Consider the following 19497-nt stretch of genomic DNA (forward strand, 5'->3'; position numbering starts at 1 on the left):
AGTGTGGCTAGATTAGTTGCCCTTTGCAGCTCTTGACTGAGAGGGGCCAGAACCATTTGCCCCGGTGCTCTGTGCCAGCAGGTTCTGAGAGATTCATATTGAACAGCAATGACCTCCTTTCTTTTGTCTCTTGTGATTATTTGATTTCCCCCTCCTCCAATTAATTCAATTGTGCATAATACATGACTTTTGATTCAAGTCTCCCTGATGAATACAGACCCAAATCTCAAGGCAATCGCCATATGTCTGCAGTCCAATGTTTGCGGGCAAGGCAATGCAAGTATCGACCTAAACCATCAGCAATGTAATTAGTGTAGCACAGTTAATGCAGTGCTTAAAGCCTTTGGCAGAATAGGAAATCAACACTGCATTGATCTGCAAAGTAGTGCCATTAGGTTAAGGTAGTTGTTTCAATAACTATATATATGTGAGGGTTGTACTTTGTCTCCACCTCTTTCATTTGAGCTTAATAAAGAAAATGTTAAGGTGCTGGCATGACCACAGTCAGCATCAGCAAACTTTCAACAAACCAGTAAACAACATGTGAACATTAATGACCGCTATCTCGTTATACTAGCTAATCTGATCCACAATTTCTGCAGGAATTCGGAAGAATATTCACTGCGATGTCCTGAAAGGAGCAGAAAACCTGGCTGAGAAGATCAGTGCTCCATCAGATTTCTATATTAAAAAAAGGCAACATGCCACAGGCAAAGTTTCTGGTGATGAAAAGCTAGCAAATCAGTGCATGTAGAGCGTGGTTTCCCTACAAAGAATCCATGATTGGATTAACTCCTGCAGCATGTGGGAGATGCTGAATGAAGAAATACCACTTTACACATTTTTAGTCTATTCATGGAATGGTTTCCTACTTCGCATATTCAGCCTCTTGCCAACTTCATTTCTCCTTTAGTTTTACCTGGATTTCCTGAGGCCCATCACATGTGAACGGGTGGGAAGATTCTTCACACACAGCAAGACTTCGCACCAGTTTTAACTTGGAATTGGACTGAAAGGAATAAGAAAAGAATCCTTTCAACGGTACTGAGAGAACACAGGCAAATTTAAGACATGCCTTTATTTTGACAACCCTGGTTGATTCTTTTCTCCCATTCATTGCTCTTATTCTTTTATTCTTTCATGAGATCTGGACATCACTGGCAAGGCCAGCATTTATTGCTCACTCCTAATTGCCCTCGAGAAGGTGGTGGTGAGTTGCCTTCTTGAACCACTGCAATCCACGTGATATAGATACACCCACGATGCTGTTAGGTAAAGAGTTCCTTCTTCATCACTGGGTCAAAATCCTGGAAGGGGTAGGGTTTGGAGGGGAGCTTGCAGGTGATGGTATATCCCATGTACCTGCTACCCTTGTTCTTCTAGGCAGTAATGATGCTAAAGGGAGTTTTAATACTCTGAAAAGCTCGTTGTAATTGGCTCAGCACAGACCACAAAGTGCATCTGGGATCTTGGTTCTCAGTACGGTTAAAAAGAAATCTAACAGGTCACTTAAAAATGTTGCTGGAATGACATTCAAGATGGCTCCCAGGCAATCAGCTCCCACGGGAGTTCCTCATTGCGCACCTATGTCCTTGGCCATTTTGGCCCTTTCTTCTCCAATCTCCTCTCTTACACTGTTTAAGTTACCCTGGCTCTAACAATGGGTCTATTTTAGCACTAACTGCGAGTTTAAACTGCCACTGCCCATACATTGACCATGTCGGTGCTCTCCGCCTTCCTCAGTGAACTCTGGATCTTTCCTCAAATTTGGTTTCACACTCCTGGACTTCTCTGAGCATCAAGACTACATTTCTGCATTGGACTACACCACAAGACTTAGCTGATGTGTTTCTATTTTTAAAGTAATGTTGATAAGATTACAGCCCTTCCCCCACTGTTGTTGTTTCCTGCTAAGCCTGTGAGCGGCCTACTGGTTCCTAAACTTCAGCTAGTGTGTTCCTGGTCTGAAATTCACTCCTTTGGGCCCAAGTACATTTCCTTGCCACTTTTGGACCTTGAGCGTTCTCCAACTTCACCATTATCTTTCTGACCTGCAAGTGATTCTGCAAACCTCCTGGATCTTCATTTCCATGGAAATCTCCCCATCAGTGCATCTTCCAATACTCTACCCTTCAAATAGCTTCTGGACTTCACTCACGCCTCACACTTGCCCTTGAACTTGGACAACACTTCGGTGATGCTCCATGCTGACTCCACCCCACCTACATCAACTTTATTCCACAACAGGACCCCAGAATTTAACTCTGGACTCCCTCTTATTGCCTCTTCTGCTCTCCATTTACTAACAGGGCATATGCATCCTAATAATTGCCATGCAACCAGGCCTATGAAACTTGAGTTTTCTACATTCAGTTGTGTACACGTTTTGGCTACCACTCCATATCTATGCTCATCACTTCCATTTCTATATTTTTCTCCCTTTTTTTTTGAAAAACCCTTTCTCTTTACCCTCTCCTAGACCCCTCTCTTTGATCTTCACTTTCCTCCTTCCACTTCTTCACTCTCAACATACTCTACCCTCCCAAATCCCTACCCCAATCCTTCAGTACTCCTCCACTTTCCAACTCTCTTGCTGCCATCCCAGGCTTGACCCCATCGCCTCTGAGATAAGCCTACAGCTTCCCTCTGTGCCTTTCTTGGTATCCTTCTATACGCTTATCAAGGCACTCTCAATACAACTGCCCCATCCCACTCTCTCGTCGACCTTCCTGTCCAGTGTGCCTGCTGGGAACCAACCTTGCCAATCTACTTGCTGTCCAACTCACCCTGCCACTGCTGACATTGTGAACTCTGCCAGTGGATCAGCTCTCACCTCCACTCTCCGCATCTCCCTCCAGAATGCCTATTCACTTGTGAACAACACCCTTGCCATCCATGAACTGATTGTGGATGATTACATCAACATCACAGACTTAACAGAAAACTGGCTGAGGGGAGATGACACCTTCCCCCTAAATGAGGGCTCCCTGTCTGGTTATATCTTCCACCATTTGCACCATCAAAACCAACATGGTGGTAGTGCGGCACTTATCACCAGATCACACCGTGGCCTGTCCCATACTCCACTGGGACTTTCTCCTCCTTTGAACATCTCACCTTATTGCGTCCTTCTCACCTTTCATTCAAATTCCTCATTCTCTACTGCTTTCCCAGGTGCAATTAAAATTTTCTCACCAAGATATCTTCATTGCTTTCCTCCCTCAATCTCTGCAGAACAACTTCTCATCCACGGTGATTAATCTCCATTTCACTCAGCATGTTTTCCCTCCTCTGAGTTCACTGCCCTCTTACCCTCCCTAAATCTTTCACAATTTTAAGTGCTGATCTCTTTCTAAAATCTAGTCATGTTATGCATATATCATTTAACTTTAATTTAGACAAAAACTTGTAGTTTCTTTCAGTCTTAGTCAGTGGCAAACAAGCTACCTGCGAGTGGCAGCTGCACAATTAGTTTGTGAGGTGGCTAGTTAGAACTGGTTCCCTAGTCAGCAGGAATTCCAGCTAGTATAAACACAGCTAGTTTTGCTTACACACAGAAAAAGTAGCACAGAGGCCAGCACGATGGAGTACAGTCATGACAGAGGGCTTACTTAAGTCGGTGAATTTGGTGAGGAAATTCAACACAGTGAAGGAAGAGGTGTTGCTCTGGTCTTTTACAGAACAAGGTGTGGTCTGAATAAGGGAGTGGGAGAGTCGGTGAGACCTGAGGGATGAGGTCCAGAGCCAGCCAGGTGATCGGTTGAGTTTTAACGTTTTTTTTCTCTCTAAATTAGGGCAGCCGTTTAAACTAGGACCAGGAAAATAAAGTACTGTACTACTAAATTTATAACATAACTAATTAATCTACTTGATTTAAAAAAATAAATGTTGAATAAAGGCTTTAATTAAGTAAATAAAATAAGGCTAGTCTAAGATATGGCGGAGAGAGTTGTATATCTAGACTGCAGAATGTGGAAATTTGTGGACGACAAGACCCTCCTGAACAAACACATCTGTGGGCGATATCTCCATCTCGAATCTCTCCAGCTCAGAGTCATTGAGCTGGAGTGTGAGTTGGAGAGACTCTGGCACATAAAGGCGGGGAGGAGTTTCTGGACAGATCCAGAATACAGTCACAGCCCAGGGGAAAATACAGGTTCAGGACAGGAGGTACAAAAGCAAGACACTGCAGACGCTGGAAATCAGAAATAAAACCAGAAAATTCTGGAAAAATTCAGCAGGCCAGGCAGCACCTGTGAAGAGAGAAATAGAGTTATGTTTCAGGTCAATGACCTTTCATCTGATGGGTCATCATCAACCTGAAATGTTAACTCTGTTTCTCTCCACAAATGCTACCTGAGTATTTCTAGCATATTCTGTTTTATTTCAGGAAAGGGACGGTGTGACTGATAAGGAGCTGAGTAATGGGGATTTAGGAGAGGTTAAGAAGGAGGTCCCACAAACACCGGTTTGGTCCAACAGGTACAATGTGCTTGCTACTTGTGAGGACAACGAGAAAGACTGAAGGGAGGGCAGTCATAATGTAGTCCAAGGAACCGTGGCTCAGGAGCTTGTGCAGGAAGGGGAAGAGCAGATTAGAAATGTGGCAGTAATGGGGGACACTCTATACTCTGTAATTCAAGGGACAGATAGTATCCTCTGCAGACAAGAACAAGAATTCTGAAGGGTGTATTGCCTACCTGGTGCCTGGGTAAAGGATATCTTGGGGCAGCTGGATAGGAACTTGGAAAGGGAGGGGGTAAATTCAGTTGTTGTGGAGCAAACAACATAAGTAGGAACAGGGAGAAGGTCCTGCTGAAAGAATATCAGGAGTTTGGCTCTAAGTTAAATAGCAGGACCTCAAGGGTAATAACCCCCGAATTACTGCCCTGAATTGGCATAGGAGCAGAAAGATCAGCAGAATTAACATGTGGCTAAAAGGCTGGTGTGAGAAAGAGGGATTCCTTTCCATGGGACGCTGACACCAGTTCTGGGACAGGAAGGAGCTGTACCAATGGGATGGGTTCCACCTGAACAGGGATGGGACCCGTGTCCTAGCGGGAAGGGTAAACAGGGAGGTGGCAAAGGCTTTAAAGTAGGAAAGGGGGACGGGGAGGGATCTATAAAAACATAAGCAGCTTAAATGTAAACAATACAGGCAGGAGAACATAGAAAAGAATAAAGTATGGGAATAAATACAGTTATAGAATGGGAATCTAAAGAGATGGCTAAACATAAAGTTTGAGGAAATCCTATTGAAACGAGTTAAAATATCTGTCCAGCAATGCAGTGTCCGTAATAAAACAGGGAAACTGGAGGCAATTATGCATTGGGAGGAACCAGACATCGTAAAGATTACTGAGACGTGGCTGTAGAAAAATCAGGATTGGGAATTAAACATTGCAGAGTATAATATATTTAGAAAAGCTACAGGGGGGAAAGGGGGAGGTGGAGTAGCTGTACTTATTAGGAATGATATAATGGCAGGGGAAAAAAGGGACACAGCTATCAGCAAGTCAAAAACAGAATCCATATAGATGGAAATAATAGATAATAAAGGATCAATCACTCTGATCGGTGTCGTCTACAGAAATATGGAGGCAAATTAGAGAACTGAGTAAAAAACATAGAATAATAATCATGGGGAATTTCAACTAACCTAATGTTAACTGGACAGAAGATGTAGGTCAAGGGGAGAAGAGAATGGAGTTCCTACAATGTGTACAGAACTCCTTTCCAACCCAATATGTTAAAAGCCCAACAAGGGAAGATTCACTGTTAGATCTGGTAATGGGGAATGAACTAGAGCAGATAAGAGAAGTAAAAGTACGGGAACATCTAGGCAATGGTGACCATAATATAATACACTTTAAGACGAGGATAGAGAAGGACATTAAGTAAGATGAAAGCCAGGTTAATAGATGAGGAAAAGTGGGCGGAGGCTTGAGTGGAGCACAAACCACCATGGACTGGTTGGGCCAAATGGCCTGTTTCTGTGCTGTGTGTCAAATCCTATGTAGCATCTGATACTGAAGAGCCGTGTGTAATCTGCAAAATGATGATTCCCCCACAAAAGGAGACCATCAATATATAATCATTTCCAGGGAACTGTAATTCAGCATTTTAAGGCCACCCATAATGTTCAATGTTCAACTCAATGAAGCCAAGATTAAAACAATTTTTCCATTTATTGTGAGCACATTCTGACCTTGGATCGCTTCCTCGAGTGCCCATGGTTTTGTGTTCTTCGCTGCAATGAAACAAGAGACCACGTTAGTGAGTTAGGAAAATCTTTTGTTAGTTTCATTGGCAGTATAAACTCCAGCATGGACTAACCTCCGAGCCTCATCTCCTTCATATCTTCTGATACCCAATTCTATGTAAACAGAAGTGTTTTTGCATCTTTGCGAGGCCCCTTGGGGATGAGCGACCATAATATGATAGAATTCATCAAGATGGAGAGTGACATAGTTGATTCTGAGACTTGGGTCATGAGTCTTAATAAAGAAAACTACGATGGTATGAGGCGCGAGTTGGCTATGATGGATTGGGAAACGTTACTTAAAGGGATGACGGTGGATAGGCAATGGCAAACATTCAAAGAGCGCATGGGTGAACTGCAACAATTGTTTATTCCTGTCTGGTGCAAAAGTAAAACAGGAAAGGTGGCCAAACCCTGGCTTACAAGGGAAATTAGAGATAGTATTAGATCCAAGAAAGAGGCATACAAATTGGCTAAAAACAACAGACCTGAGGCTTGGGAGCAGTTTAGAATTCAGCAAAGGAGGACCAAGGGATTGATTAAGAAGGGGAAAATAGAGTACGAGAGTAAGCTTGCAGGGAACATAAAAACTGACTAAAAGTTTCTATAGGTATGTGAAGAGAAAAAGATTGGTGAAGACAAATGTCGGTCCCCTGCAGTCAGAAACAGGGGAATTTATAGTGGGGAACAAAGAAATGGCTGACCAACTAAATACATACTTTGGTTCTGTCTTCACAAAGGAGGACACTAATAACATACTAGAAATGTTGGGGAACACAGGGTTTAGTGAGAGGGAAGAACTGAAAGAAATCAGTATTAGTAGGGAAATGGTGTTGGGGAAATTGATGGGATTGAAGGCCGATAAATCCCCGGGGCCTAATAATCTACATCCCAGAGTACTTAAGGAAGTGGCCCTAGAAATAGTGGATGCATTGGTGGTCATCTTCCGAGGTTCTATAGACTCTGGAACAGTTCCTACAGATTGGAGGGTAGCTAATGTAACCCCACTATTTAAAAAGGGAGGCAGAGAGAAAACAGGGAATTATAGACCAGTTAGCCTGGCGTCGGTAGTGGGGAAAATTCTAGAGTCCATTATAAAAGATTTAATAGCTGAGCACTTGGAAAACAGTGGCAGAATCGGACAGAGTCAGCATGGATTTATGAAAGGGAAATCATGCTTGACAAATCTACTGGAATTTTTCGGGGATGTAACTAGTAGAGTTGATGAGGAGGAGCCAGTGGATATGGTTTATTTGGACTTTCAGAAGGCTTTCAACAAAGTCCCACATAAGAGATTGGCGTGTAAAATTAAAGTGCATGGGATTGAGGGTAGTGTATTGAGATGGATAGAAAACTGGTTGGCAGACAGGAAACAAAGAGTAGGAATAAATAGGTCTTTTTCCGAATGGCAGGCAGTGACTAGTGGGGTACCGCAGGGATCGGTGCTGGGACCCCAGTTATTCACAATATATATTAATGATTTAGATGAGGGAATTAAATGCAATATCTCCAAATTTGCAGGTGACACAAAGCTGGGTGGGAGGGTGAGCTGTGAGGAGGATGCAGAGATGCTTCAGTGTGATTTGGACAAGCTGAGTGAGTGGGCAAATACAAGGCAGATGCAGTATAATGTGGATAAATGTGAGGTTATTCATTTTGATAGCAAAAACAGGAAGGCAGATTATTATCTGAATGGCTATAAATTGAGAGAGGGGAATGTGCAACGAGACCTGGGTGTCCTTGTACACCAGTCGCTGAAGGTAAGCATGCAGGTGCAGCGGGCAATAAAGAAGGCAAATGGTATGTTGGCCTTCATAGCCAGAGGATTCGAGTACAGGAACAGTGATGTCTTGCTGCAATTGTACAGAGCCTTGGTGAGACCACACCTGGAGTATCGTGTGCAGCTTTGGTCTCCTTATCTGAGGAAGGATGTACTTGCTATAGAGGGAGTGCAGCGAAGGTTTACCAGATTGATTCCTGGGATGGCAGGACTGACATATGAGGAGAGATTGAGTCGATTAGGATTATATTCGCTGGAGTTCAGAAGAATGAGGGGGGATCTCATAGAAACCTATAAAATTCTAACAGGACTAGACAGGGTAGATGCAGGAAGGATGTTCCTGATGGTGGGGGAGTCCAGAACCAGGGATCACAGTCTGAGGATATGGGTTAGACCATTTAGGACTGAGATGAGGAGAAATTTCTTCACCCCGAGAGTGGTGAGCCTGTGGAATTCGTTACCACAGAAAGTAGTTGAGACCAAAACATTGTATGCTTTCAAGGAGTTAGATATAGCTCTTGGGGTGAAAGGGATCAAAGGGTATGGGGAGAAAGCGGGAGCAGGCTATTGAGTTGGATGATCAGCCATGATCATATTGAATGGCGGAGCAGGCTCGAAGGGCCGAATGGCCTACTCCTGCTCCTAGTTTCTATGAATTCTATTCATATTAGTTGCGACATAACCTGTAAGTTATTAAGGACATATATATTTGCTAGTATTTCTCATTTGCCCTAGTTCTCAAGTTCTATGTTTTATATACAGTGATTGCAAGCATTTTGTGCAGCCCTGCAGAAACATTATGAAGTCTACTAAAGCATCACTGTCACAAATTACAATATCGCCTCAGAGTAATTTTACAAAAAATCCCTTCCCAAACTAAATTTACCAAGATGTTTTAAAGTGTAAAAATAGCAAGGTTTGAATGAGCAGCCCAAATAAATATCTGTGGGCCAGAGTCACCAAGTCATGCATACACTTTCAAACAGCTAGCAGACTGCCTTTGGCAGGGGCCTGCTCATCCTCTCTACAGGGAAATGTAATGCAGAGCAAGACCAACATTTAATGAAGGAAATAGGAAGATGTCAAAGACTAAATTTGTCTCGTATATCAAAACACACTCAATAACATGCGAGGAGATAACTCACCAAATTCAGGATTTGTTTATTATTGTCCTAGAACAGACACTTGGGTAGAGTTCCCGCTTTGAGAAATTGTGCTAGTTTCCTCAAATGCTGGGTTAAGTTTCTGCTGTTACTTGCATCATCACAAACATAAAATCTATCATAAACTAGTGCAATTAAACAATGTTACCTCACCTCCTGACTCCCCAAAGCCTGTCCACCATCTACAAGGCACGAGTCAGGAGTGTGATGGAATACTCTCCACTTGCCTGGATTGAGTGCAGCCTCAACAACACTCAAGAAGCTCAACACCGTCCAGGGCAAAGCAGCTCGCTTGACTGGCACCCCTTCCACAAACATTCACTCCCTCCATCACTGATGCACAGTAGCAGCAGTGTGTACCATCTACAAGATGCACTGCAGCAACTCGCCAAGCCTCCTTAGGTGGCACCTTCCAAACCCACGACCGCTACCATAATCGCCGTTCCTTCACTGTCACTGGGTCAAAATCCTGGTACTCCCTCCCTAACAGCACTGTGGGTATACCTACACCACATGGACTGCAGCAGTTCAAGATGGCAGCTCACCACCACCTTCTCAAGGGCAACTAGGGATGGGCAATAAATGCTGGCCTAGCCAGCGAAGCCTGAATCCTGCAAATGAAAAATTTATTTTTCCCCTTGCATTAAAAAATATTCCGTGATACATTAAAGGGTAACGGGCTCAATTAATGTAGCTGGAAGTGGATTTATTGCGAAAAAATAAGCACTTAATCCAAGTGCTTAGTCCACCATCTGTGAGTAACCTGATTTTTTAAGTAACTGAAAATTATTTATATAAAATAGACAACTATTAAATAGCTTAATTGGTAAATACTGAATATAAAATTTAAAAGGTTACTAATAACGTGCTCGCACCTGAAACAAACAGCTGAATTTTAAGAGCTTTCTTGAAAGGCCACAATGGATGCAATTAGCTGAAACTGATCTTATGAAGGCCAATTAGCTGAAACTGATCAGTAATCAATTCAATCTGTGGGTTAGGCCAGTTGTGTGGGTGCAAATCATCAGGGAAACTTAATTTGCACTGGATGTAATTTACATTTGAAATTAGCAAAAGAAGCAAAAGGTGACACGAGGAAAAACCTTTTCACATAGCGGGTGGTTAGGGTCTGGAATGCACAGCCCGAGAGTGTGGTGGAAGCAGGATCAATTGAGGCTTTCGAAAGGGAATCGATCACAACCTGAAAAGGAAATATTTGCAGGGCTACAGGAAAAAAAAAGCAGAGGAGTTGCACTAGGTGAATGCTCCTTCAGAGGGTCAGCAGAGACACAATGGGCTAAACGGCCTGTTTGGAAATAGAGACAGTTTAAATTATATTTGTATTTGTGGGTGTCAGGAATGAGTTTCAGCTTTAAAGTTTAAGTTTGATTTGTATTTCTGTATCTGTCTGTTAAGGAAAGTCAAATGGAGTTTTAGTTTCATTTTAAAAAGGTGCTTGCATTTCTAATGAAGAGCTTTACCACTCCTATAAAGTTAAGGTAAACATACAAGGGTAGAATGATTGGATTGCTGCCTAGCAACAGGGCGGCAGACAGGCAGGTCCCTCCCACAGGGACACACCCACACACACAAGAGAAACAGCAGTTTGTTTTGAAGACAGCTGTGAAGCAGAAGCAGCCTAGAAGGGACAGATGGCAGTCCCAAGCTAAGGAAAACCCCAAAAATCCAAGGGAGTGATAAAGGGGAAAGTCCCAAGAAGACCGAGTCAAAGGAGGAAACTCTTTCAAGTTATCAACAGTCACAGATTGCAACTCTTTCGAGTACAATCACAGTTCTTGGTTTCCGGGAGTGGGACATGAACCCACAACCCTCTGATTCAAAGGCGAGGGTGCTATGAACTGAGCCACAGCTGACACCTCTGAGTCAAAGGAGGAACAGGAACCTGGGAAAAGGTCCTGTTAAATGAAGTTAAGAGTGAGGGGCAGAGAGGCTCCAAGTTTCAGGCTTAAAGAGACAAAAACTGCAGAAAGCAGATTTAAAGCGAGAACAGCTTGCAAGAGGCAAGAAGATCCAAAGAGCCAACTAAAGGTCTGTAACTCTTTGCTATGGGCATGTGAAGTAGTGGTGTATTGTTGACGGCTGAGTCAGGGTGTGTGGAAGACAGCTCGAATGTATGTGATGACTGAGGGAAGAGGAACATCAAGAGAGTTTGAAACCCTGGAGGCGAACCCTTGTGGAAGGTGTCTTAGAGAAAGTGTCGGTTTGGGAACAGATTCCACAGCGAGGTCTTGGAGAGTGGAGATTAGAAACCCTCGTGTGAAGGACAGAGTTCAGTGAGACTGGTTGGTTCATGGTGTGACAAGCATCTGGGGGGAAGTTGAGGAGAGATCCATAGCATCTGGTTGAGGTGGCATCTGTCACTTGGTTTCAGAGTGTGGTGTGTCTGACCACAGGGTACCATAGATTTACATGGACTGTGTACATTATAGTATAAGATAACTTTTGTAATTTGTGTTATGCTTACAAATCTGTATACATCTGTAAAGGTATAGTTGTGGGTGAAGGAGTACTGTAATATAGTTCATCTTTTGTTGTTGAATAAATGTTTTATTCTTTTGTTAAAAGTTCATCAGCTGACCTCTGTGCCTCTGTTCAGTAGCTACACTCCACGTACCTAAACAAACAAATAAAAGTTAGGATCTATCAAGCTGGGTTCCATTCTGGGATCAGGCTTGTCCAGGGGTAACCGCAGCTGGGATCATAATAGGCCTCCTTCTGTGCTGTAACCATTCTATGATCTTTTGTGCTGGTTTGGAAACAAGTATAACATAGCAGAAATTCTACCCCACTGTATTTACCCTTCAATCATCAAACCCACCTTCAAATGGATATGGTGGTAAAGTAGAAAAACATTCAAAGGATTGAAGGCTGAAAAAAACACCCTTAATTTTTGTACTCAGTCTCAGCAACAAGCACTCAAGGAGTTATATATACCACAGGGTAGGTGCAGAGTAATCCTCACTCCACTCTACCTCCACAATATGACTACAATAGGGTAACATTTTCTTCATGTGTCACACCAGCCATCCTTGAAGCTCCTCTGATTATGAATAACAATTTTACACTGAGCCTTTGTACGCTAGGCCCATTGCCATAAGTGTCTGTAAGATTATCCAAACTCATTTCATGAAGCAATCTTACAGCCAGCCAGCAGACACAGAGGACTTTCCCATCACTACAAGCCCTGGTCCCAGAGGTGAGATGACAGTGTTAACTCACTGCATCATCAGGAGATAATATATGAGAATACTGTTAAGCACTCCATATATTTCACCAACTCCACCTTGACATCCAGTGTCACAAGTGTTCACAAAGGCCATTAAATATAGATTCAGAAAGCAACAAAATGCATTTGCATCAAAACAGCTTAAGGGAGTAAGATGGCCACAAATATCATGACTATTTCTTTTAGCCACAAACTTCTCACCTGAAATTCCAGCTGTGCATTTGGGTCTTCACCATCTTTATCTACCTCCTCTTTACTGGATGTTCTGAACGCAGATTTATTTTTAATTAAAGATTCCTCCACCAATTTCTTCTCAGATTCCTTCATGATTTCCAAAGTTTCTTGAGTGTTATTACTATTGGACATCTTCAGAATGTGAAAATAACTAAAGGTGTGCTAGACAGCAGAAACCTGGAACAAATACCAATATACATTCATTGGAATGATGTAAATAACAAAATTAAGGTAATACTTTGACTCTTGACATGCGTGGCATTTAAAAAAAATATTCACATTTCCTCTTACAATATGTTAAAGATCTTAGCAACAGCCATCACTTATTAATAACTTGCCATAGATTTCCTCTTGGACATTTCAGCATCAACATTTTTTAAAAATAAACTGAGCTATACAATGCATCATCCTTGGCAAAGTGGTACCACTCTTATTTCTAAGTCAGAAGTCAAAGGTTTAAGCCTCATTTCAAAGATATTAATAAAAAAATTTAAGCCAACAATTCAGTGCAGTTCAGCACGCCAAAAGTGTCATCTTTTGGATGAATTATTAAACTGAGCCCCATGGGTCCCCCTCTGGTAGGCATAAAAGATTCTGGAGCACTATTTGAATAGCAACAGGGGAGTTATCCCTGGTGTCCTGACCAACATTCAATCACTCAACCAACAAAAAAAAATATTATCTGGTCATTATCACTTCACTGTTCATGGGGGCATGCTGTACAAAAATTGGCTGCCACATATCCTACAACAGAGACTACACTTCAAATGTACATTGGCTGCAGAGCATTTGGGACATCCCGAGATAATGAAATGCACTATATAAACATAATTTATTTCTTCTTTTATAATTTCACTGGTCAGAGTACATCACAGATCACATGCTATGTTACAACTCATGCACAGATACAGGGATTTCCACAACCCAGTATATCTGGGTGCCACCCTCATTAACAGCACTCAGGTCATTCCTTGCTTGGAAGCTGCCCACACACCTGTTGGTTTTCCAACTCCAGGCACAATGCACATTTTATTGACTCCATTCAGCAATGTCTCCAGATGCTTTACCCAGCTTCTTGTGGCAATATGTCAGGTTATGTCACATCTTGACATCAGCAGTAATTGTGAAGGAACTGTGCCAGCCAGCAGGAGTGGATAGTGTGACATTTTCCCTCTCTAGCCCAGGACTGTTGAGGTCAGTGTTCATAAATGACTTCCAAAAGAGAACTTCTTGCAATTTTTAAAATACTTTTACTTAAGCCATCATATTAGTATTCTATATTAAGGTTGAGAGTGACACACTCAAGTCCAAAACAAAATCCTAAACTTAAAGCTAATAACAAAAGTCTGAGGAGAGAGCTGGCTAAGGTCAATTGGGTAAATAGACTGAAAGGTATAGGGATAAATAAAAGTTTCCAAATCATTCAATAAAAACTCAGTGAGAAAGATCCATCCCTAGGGAAGCTAAGGAAAGCATTAGAATAAATGGCAAGGCTTATAATGTTGAGAAGAATAGGTAGCCTGAGGATTGGGAAAGTTTTAAAAACCAGCAAAAGGCAACCAAAAAGTTGATAAACAGGGAAAAAATAGAGTGAGAGTAAACTAGCCACAAATATAAAAACAGAATGTAAGAGCTTTAACAGGTATATAAAAAGAATAGTCTCAGGACAAGGAGTCAATTAATTAGGACCGAGATGAGGAGAAACCTCTTCACTCAGTGGGTTGTGAATGTTTGGAACCCTCTACCCCAGCAGGCTGTGGATGCTCCAACCTTGCATATATTTAAGGCTGAGAGGCAGATTTTTGATTTCTCAGGGAATCAAGGGACACAGGGAGCAGGCAGGAAAATGGAATTGAAACAGAAGCTTCGCCATGATTTTACTGAAGTTTTGGAGTAAACTAGCGAAGAACTGGCACAATGGACAGAATGGGCTCCATTTGTACTGGAAACTTCCACTGATGCACAAGTTTAGGACTCAGTGCTGTGATGTTCTTCCATTCCCCAGATTTGTAATATCGTTCATTCATATGAAGGAGTTTATTGTTACATCCCACCCCCTGCCCCTTCAAATTAATCCCACCCTATCCTTAGTCTTCCTCAATTAGAATATACTATTCATATATCATATCATTTTTTGGCTTCTGATTTATATGCTATTTGCCATTCAAAATAAATTCTCCAACCACTTAAGTATGCAGGTACAGACTCCAAGTGATCTGTGACACGGATCTCTCACACTGTAGACTGCTGACTGTGACAGATTGATGAGTCAGTTTGTGTTTTTTAAACACTTACTTGTTTTTTTATCTTCCCCTTTCTCACTACTGACCATTTCAAAGTGGAATAAAAAGCATAAAAATACTAAGTACCGATGTCACCTGTGGCTCAGTTGGTAGCATTGTCGCCTCTGAGCCAGAAGGTTGTGGTTTCAAGTCCTACTCCAGAGACTTGAGCACAAAAATCAAGGTTGACACTCCAGTGCAGTACTGAGGCAGTGCTGCGCTGTTGGAGATGCCATCTTTTGCATAGGCCCCATCTTCCCTCTTAGGTGGGCATAAAAGATCCCAGGGCACTATTTCAAAGAAGAGCAGGGGAGTTATCGCAAATGTCCTAGCTAATATTTATCCCTCAATCAATGTTGAAAAAAAGAGAGATTATCTGGTCATTATTACATTGTTATGGGAGCTAACTGTGCAGATTGGCTGCCACGTTTTCAACATTACAATAGTGACTAAATACTTCAAAAAGTACTTCATTGGCTGTAAAATGTTTTGGGATGTCCTGAGGTCATGAAACGCACTATATAAATGGAAATCTTTCTTCATGATATTAGAAAAGATCTAAATTGGAGGGATTACTGAGCAAAGCTGTTTGAGTGAATGAACACCAGTGTAGTGTAATTAATCCAGGATGTTTCATTCATTTTGTCATTTCATCTGTATATTTTAATCAGCTTCCTTTGCAGTCAGATTCAAACCCATCCTTGCTAGTCTCCCTGGCAACGTCATGAGCATTCTCTAGCTTTATTTTCCTGAATATTCCTACCGTCAAGATGCCAAGTTATTCAAAAATTTTAATTATTAATGAGATGACAAAATGATTAATGAAAAATGTTATTAAATTCCATATATTAGGAATGGAAAGAATACCTGAGGTATACATAAATGATGTTTAAAGTTCCAAAACTCAGCAACAGGGGCAAACTAAATTGAAGTCATTTCTTGGATTAAAAAAAAAGAATCTTCCATAAATTTGAATTAGTCAACATAAGTAACACAACAAAGTGAGAATTTACTGCTAAAAACAAAAACCCTGAATTTTCAGATAGTTGGATTTAAGCTGCTGTGAATTAAGAGCAGCCGACTGTACTTAAACTACTTTGTCCATAAAGTGCCTGGGCAGTGACCTTAAAAGAGCAGACCAGATTAGCAGCAAAACACCACCTCCATGCTCCAAACCTACCAGAGAAAACCACTGCCAGTAATCTGCTTGTATAAATACATACAATCACACTTTGGGTGTCACATTTTGTTCAGAGACAAATGTCTCATAAGTGGCTTGAATTTTACGTCTGCAACAAAATAAAATCAAACAGGGAGGAAAGATACCAAAGAAAAGGAAACAAATCTACAAATCAGAAATCAGCATCAAGGTGCTTCTTGTATAATTAGCAAGGAAGAGGAGGGAAAGCAACAATAAATCCTTTGAAAATCCATTTGACAGCTATCTTGCTTCTTTAGTAATCAAAGGAACATTACCGGAAAAAGTGTATCTAAAACAAACACATTCAGAAAATAGACAATTCACAATAAAATCACTAAAATTAAATGCTTAGGTGTCTGGTTTGAGTTTGAAATCTCTCTACTCTCCCGGAAGCGTAACGTCCTTTCAGGTGAATGGACTTGTTTACATCACTGCCATAATAACATGAACAGACTAAAACTACCAGAACTCACTAATGTCACTCTGTGGACAAAATTCCCAGTAAGCAGCTTAAAGCCACCTACCTTCAGAATCTAATGAATGTTACCACATCTTAGAGCAGGGAAGGTGGAACAGAACACAGCAGCATTTAAAAAAAACTGACTTGACATCAACACTGGTCATTTAGAGCATGTCAGAACTTAGCAGTCATGAGCACCTGCTTCCAACAATATAACCAGACTCACCGTAAACCACTCCACTAAAGATTATAAGATAACTAGAGATGTGGTAGTACCTATGACCCATCTTAGTTCATCCTTCCAGCATGGTCCTAGCATCCCGATTGATTCTTAAATGATTCCAGTGTTTTCTGCTCCACTACTCTGTCTAAGAATCCATATACTAATCACTTTGCAAGAAGGAATTACTGTCATCAGTCCTATATTTACTGTTTACTTTTGAACCAGTGGTCCCTCATCTTACTCTTGCAATATAAAGTCATTTTGCAGATTTACCTCATACACCAAATGGCTTACTATTTTATATACAACTATAAGTTCACTTCTCAGATGTTTCTCCAGTCTTTTCTCATAACCTCTGGTGCTAGCTATAAACCTTATGGCTCTTTCTGCTCGGTCTCCAAAGCTTGAATGTCTCCCTTGTTCCTCAGTGACTGGGAATGGACAGAGTACTCAAGCTTGGGTCTGACTAAGAGCACTGCACAGTTTGATCACAACTTTGTGACTTGTATTCTACTGCTTTGGTCATGTAATTCATTGATATTCTATTGACTTTGTTGCCATGCACTGTTTGGACATGGTAAACACTTGGTGTATGAGACTCTTCCCAGGTCTTTTTCAACTTCACCTGTAGCTATTGCCACAACATTCATGGATTAGATGCGTTGTCCATTTTTCTTCCTCTGTGCCATTTAAATTACTCCAAAATAACTTCAAGTTGAAACAGATGTACCAATCAGATATGAATTTGAAAGTAGATAATGGCCCTTACTCTCATGTGGAGAAATTACTCCCAATTAAAACAAGAATTTAAATGGTGACATTCTGGAACATATAAAAGGAATGTTAGACAAATCTATGGGAGATATTCGAAAGCCTTTACACGTACGGGAGCTGCAAGGTTACACAAAAGACCCATACAAACCAAGGCAGTTCAGAAAATCTTTAAACCCGTACCAGGAGCTGGGGCCTGTAGCAATTTTGTGCTAAACCCGTATCACATAAAAAGCAAATGCTCCTTTTGTGGTCAAAGAAGTGGTGCCTCAATGGAACTGGACCTGTTCAGTGCCTTCAAATGTGCATCTCATGTTGCTGATAGTTGTGGAGTTCTCTGGATTGAGTACAGTATGTCTATGGTCAAAGCATGCCGTTGTCTCTCCTGAGCTCCCTGTGGATATAAAAGGCAAGCTATCAGACAATATACATTTTCTTTTCATGGGCCTTATCTGTCAAAACTGGTCCATTAACAAATGGTTGCCTTAACAGCTTTTGCTTTCAGCACTAAATTTTCATGGGAGGATAAAGTGATTATAATGCCTTTAACCAAACCTACAGATGAATAAGAGGAGCAGCAGCGAGAATCCACTCGATCACAATTTGTCCAAAGTCCTTAAAAATAACACACTACCAACAGTGTCAGCCATGGCTCAGTTGGTAGCACTCTAACCCCCAAGTTAAAAGGATGTGGATGCAAGCCCCACTCCAAGATTTGGGCGCAAAAGTATAGGCTGACACTCCCAGTGGCGCCATCTTTCAGATGAGACATCAAACTGAGGCCCAAGCTGCCTAATTGTGTGGATGTAAAAGTTCCCCTGGCATTATATTGAAGAAGAGCAGGGGAGTTCTCCCCAATGTCATGACCAATATTTATCCCTCAATCAACATCACAAAAACAGATTATCTGGTCGTTATCACATTGCTATTTGTGAGAGTTTGCTGTGTGAAAATTGGCTGCTGTCTTTCCACAACAGTAACTACACTTCAAGTAGTACTTCATTAGCTGTAAAGCACTTTGGATGTCACAACTGATGTTATATAAATGCAAGTCTTTTCTTTTTTAACAGAGACATATTTTAGGATTAATTCATGCCATTTCCTAAATGAGCATTAGGTACATTAAGTACAGACAACATGCAAGGTAACATACATCATAGACAGGAGGGTCAAAACAATCAAACCCTGTAAATCATGATAGAGAAGTCTGAACACTATATTCTACAGGGGTACCTCCTCTGTGCAAAATATGAAGCTGAGCACAAAAGCAGCATCCAGTCTAGGTCCATAATGTTTTGCAGTTGAAGTAACCTAAAGTTTCTAAAACAGAATGTGATCAGTACAAGTGTCTGAAGCGAGGGAATTTGCAAGAAAGGAGTTTGATTGCAAATTAAACCCCCTCCCACCACCCCATACATTTTACACCATATCGTTATAGTTTCCTCTCTTCTGCAAACAGCTTGGGTTTTCAAAGCCAAAAGCTTGAAAGAGATTTGCTTTGTGTTTGACATCATTAGTAATCTAAGCTGTGAAATGGTTAGTAGTTTCTATGGATTTAGAAAGATTTGAGTCAGGTTTTGTATGATAAAAATCGTTTCCTTAAATTTGAAGGCAAAGAATAAAGGCAGATTCCATTGCATCGCTTCCAAGGAGAAGCCATTTGTCTGTTGATACTAGCTCAAAGATGGAGTTTGGTCAGTACAGAAAGTTCCTGCGTCTGGTGCATGTCATATTACAGATGGGTAGCAGTTGCCTAGCAATTTCAGTCTGGATTATGGCCTGGAGCCTAAAATTTACCTGCAATTCAGACTTAATAAACACTAAAAATTTAGATGTACCTACAATTATAGTCCCGAGGTGTCAGCTGTGGCTCA

At 41.4% G+C, this 19497-nt stretch overlaps 1 protein-coding gene across 9 annotated transcripts in view; it reads right to left on the reverse strand.

The window, feature by feature from the left end:
* The window catches only part of r3hdm2 (R3H domain containing 2), a 294265-nt gene that overhangs the window by 164447 nt on the left and 110321 nt on the right, over window positions 1-19497 (reverse strand). For 6 of the 9 annotated variants that reach the window (XM_078534495.1, XM_078534493.1, XM_078534494.1 and 3 more), the window contains exons 2-5: window positions 17807-18017; window positions 12654-12863; window positions 6209-6250; window positions 920-1009 (exon numbers count right to left, since the gene is read on the reverse strand). In XM_078534495.1, the coding sequence (XP_078390621.1) occupies window positions 920-1009; window positions 6209-6250; window positions 12654-12818 (297 nt within the window). In that variant the 5' untranslated portion in view covers window positions 12819-12863; window positions 17807-18017. Of the gene's footprint in view, window positions 1-919; window positions 1010-6208; window positions 6251-12653; window positions 12864-17146; window positions 17762-17806; window positions 18018-19497 lie in introns of those variants that run through there. The other 3 variants (XM_078534489.1, XM_078534492.1, XM_078534496.1) reach the window with 3 other exon arrangements.

Source organism: Cetorhinus maximus, chromosome X, assembly GCF_964194155.1.
Source record: "Cetorhinus maximus chromosome X, sCetMax3.hap1.1, whole genome shotgun sequence".
Classification (NCBI taxonomy): Eukaryota; Metazoa; Chordata; class Chondrichthyes; order Lamniformes; family Cetorhinidae; genus Cetorhinus; species Cetorhinus maximus.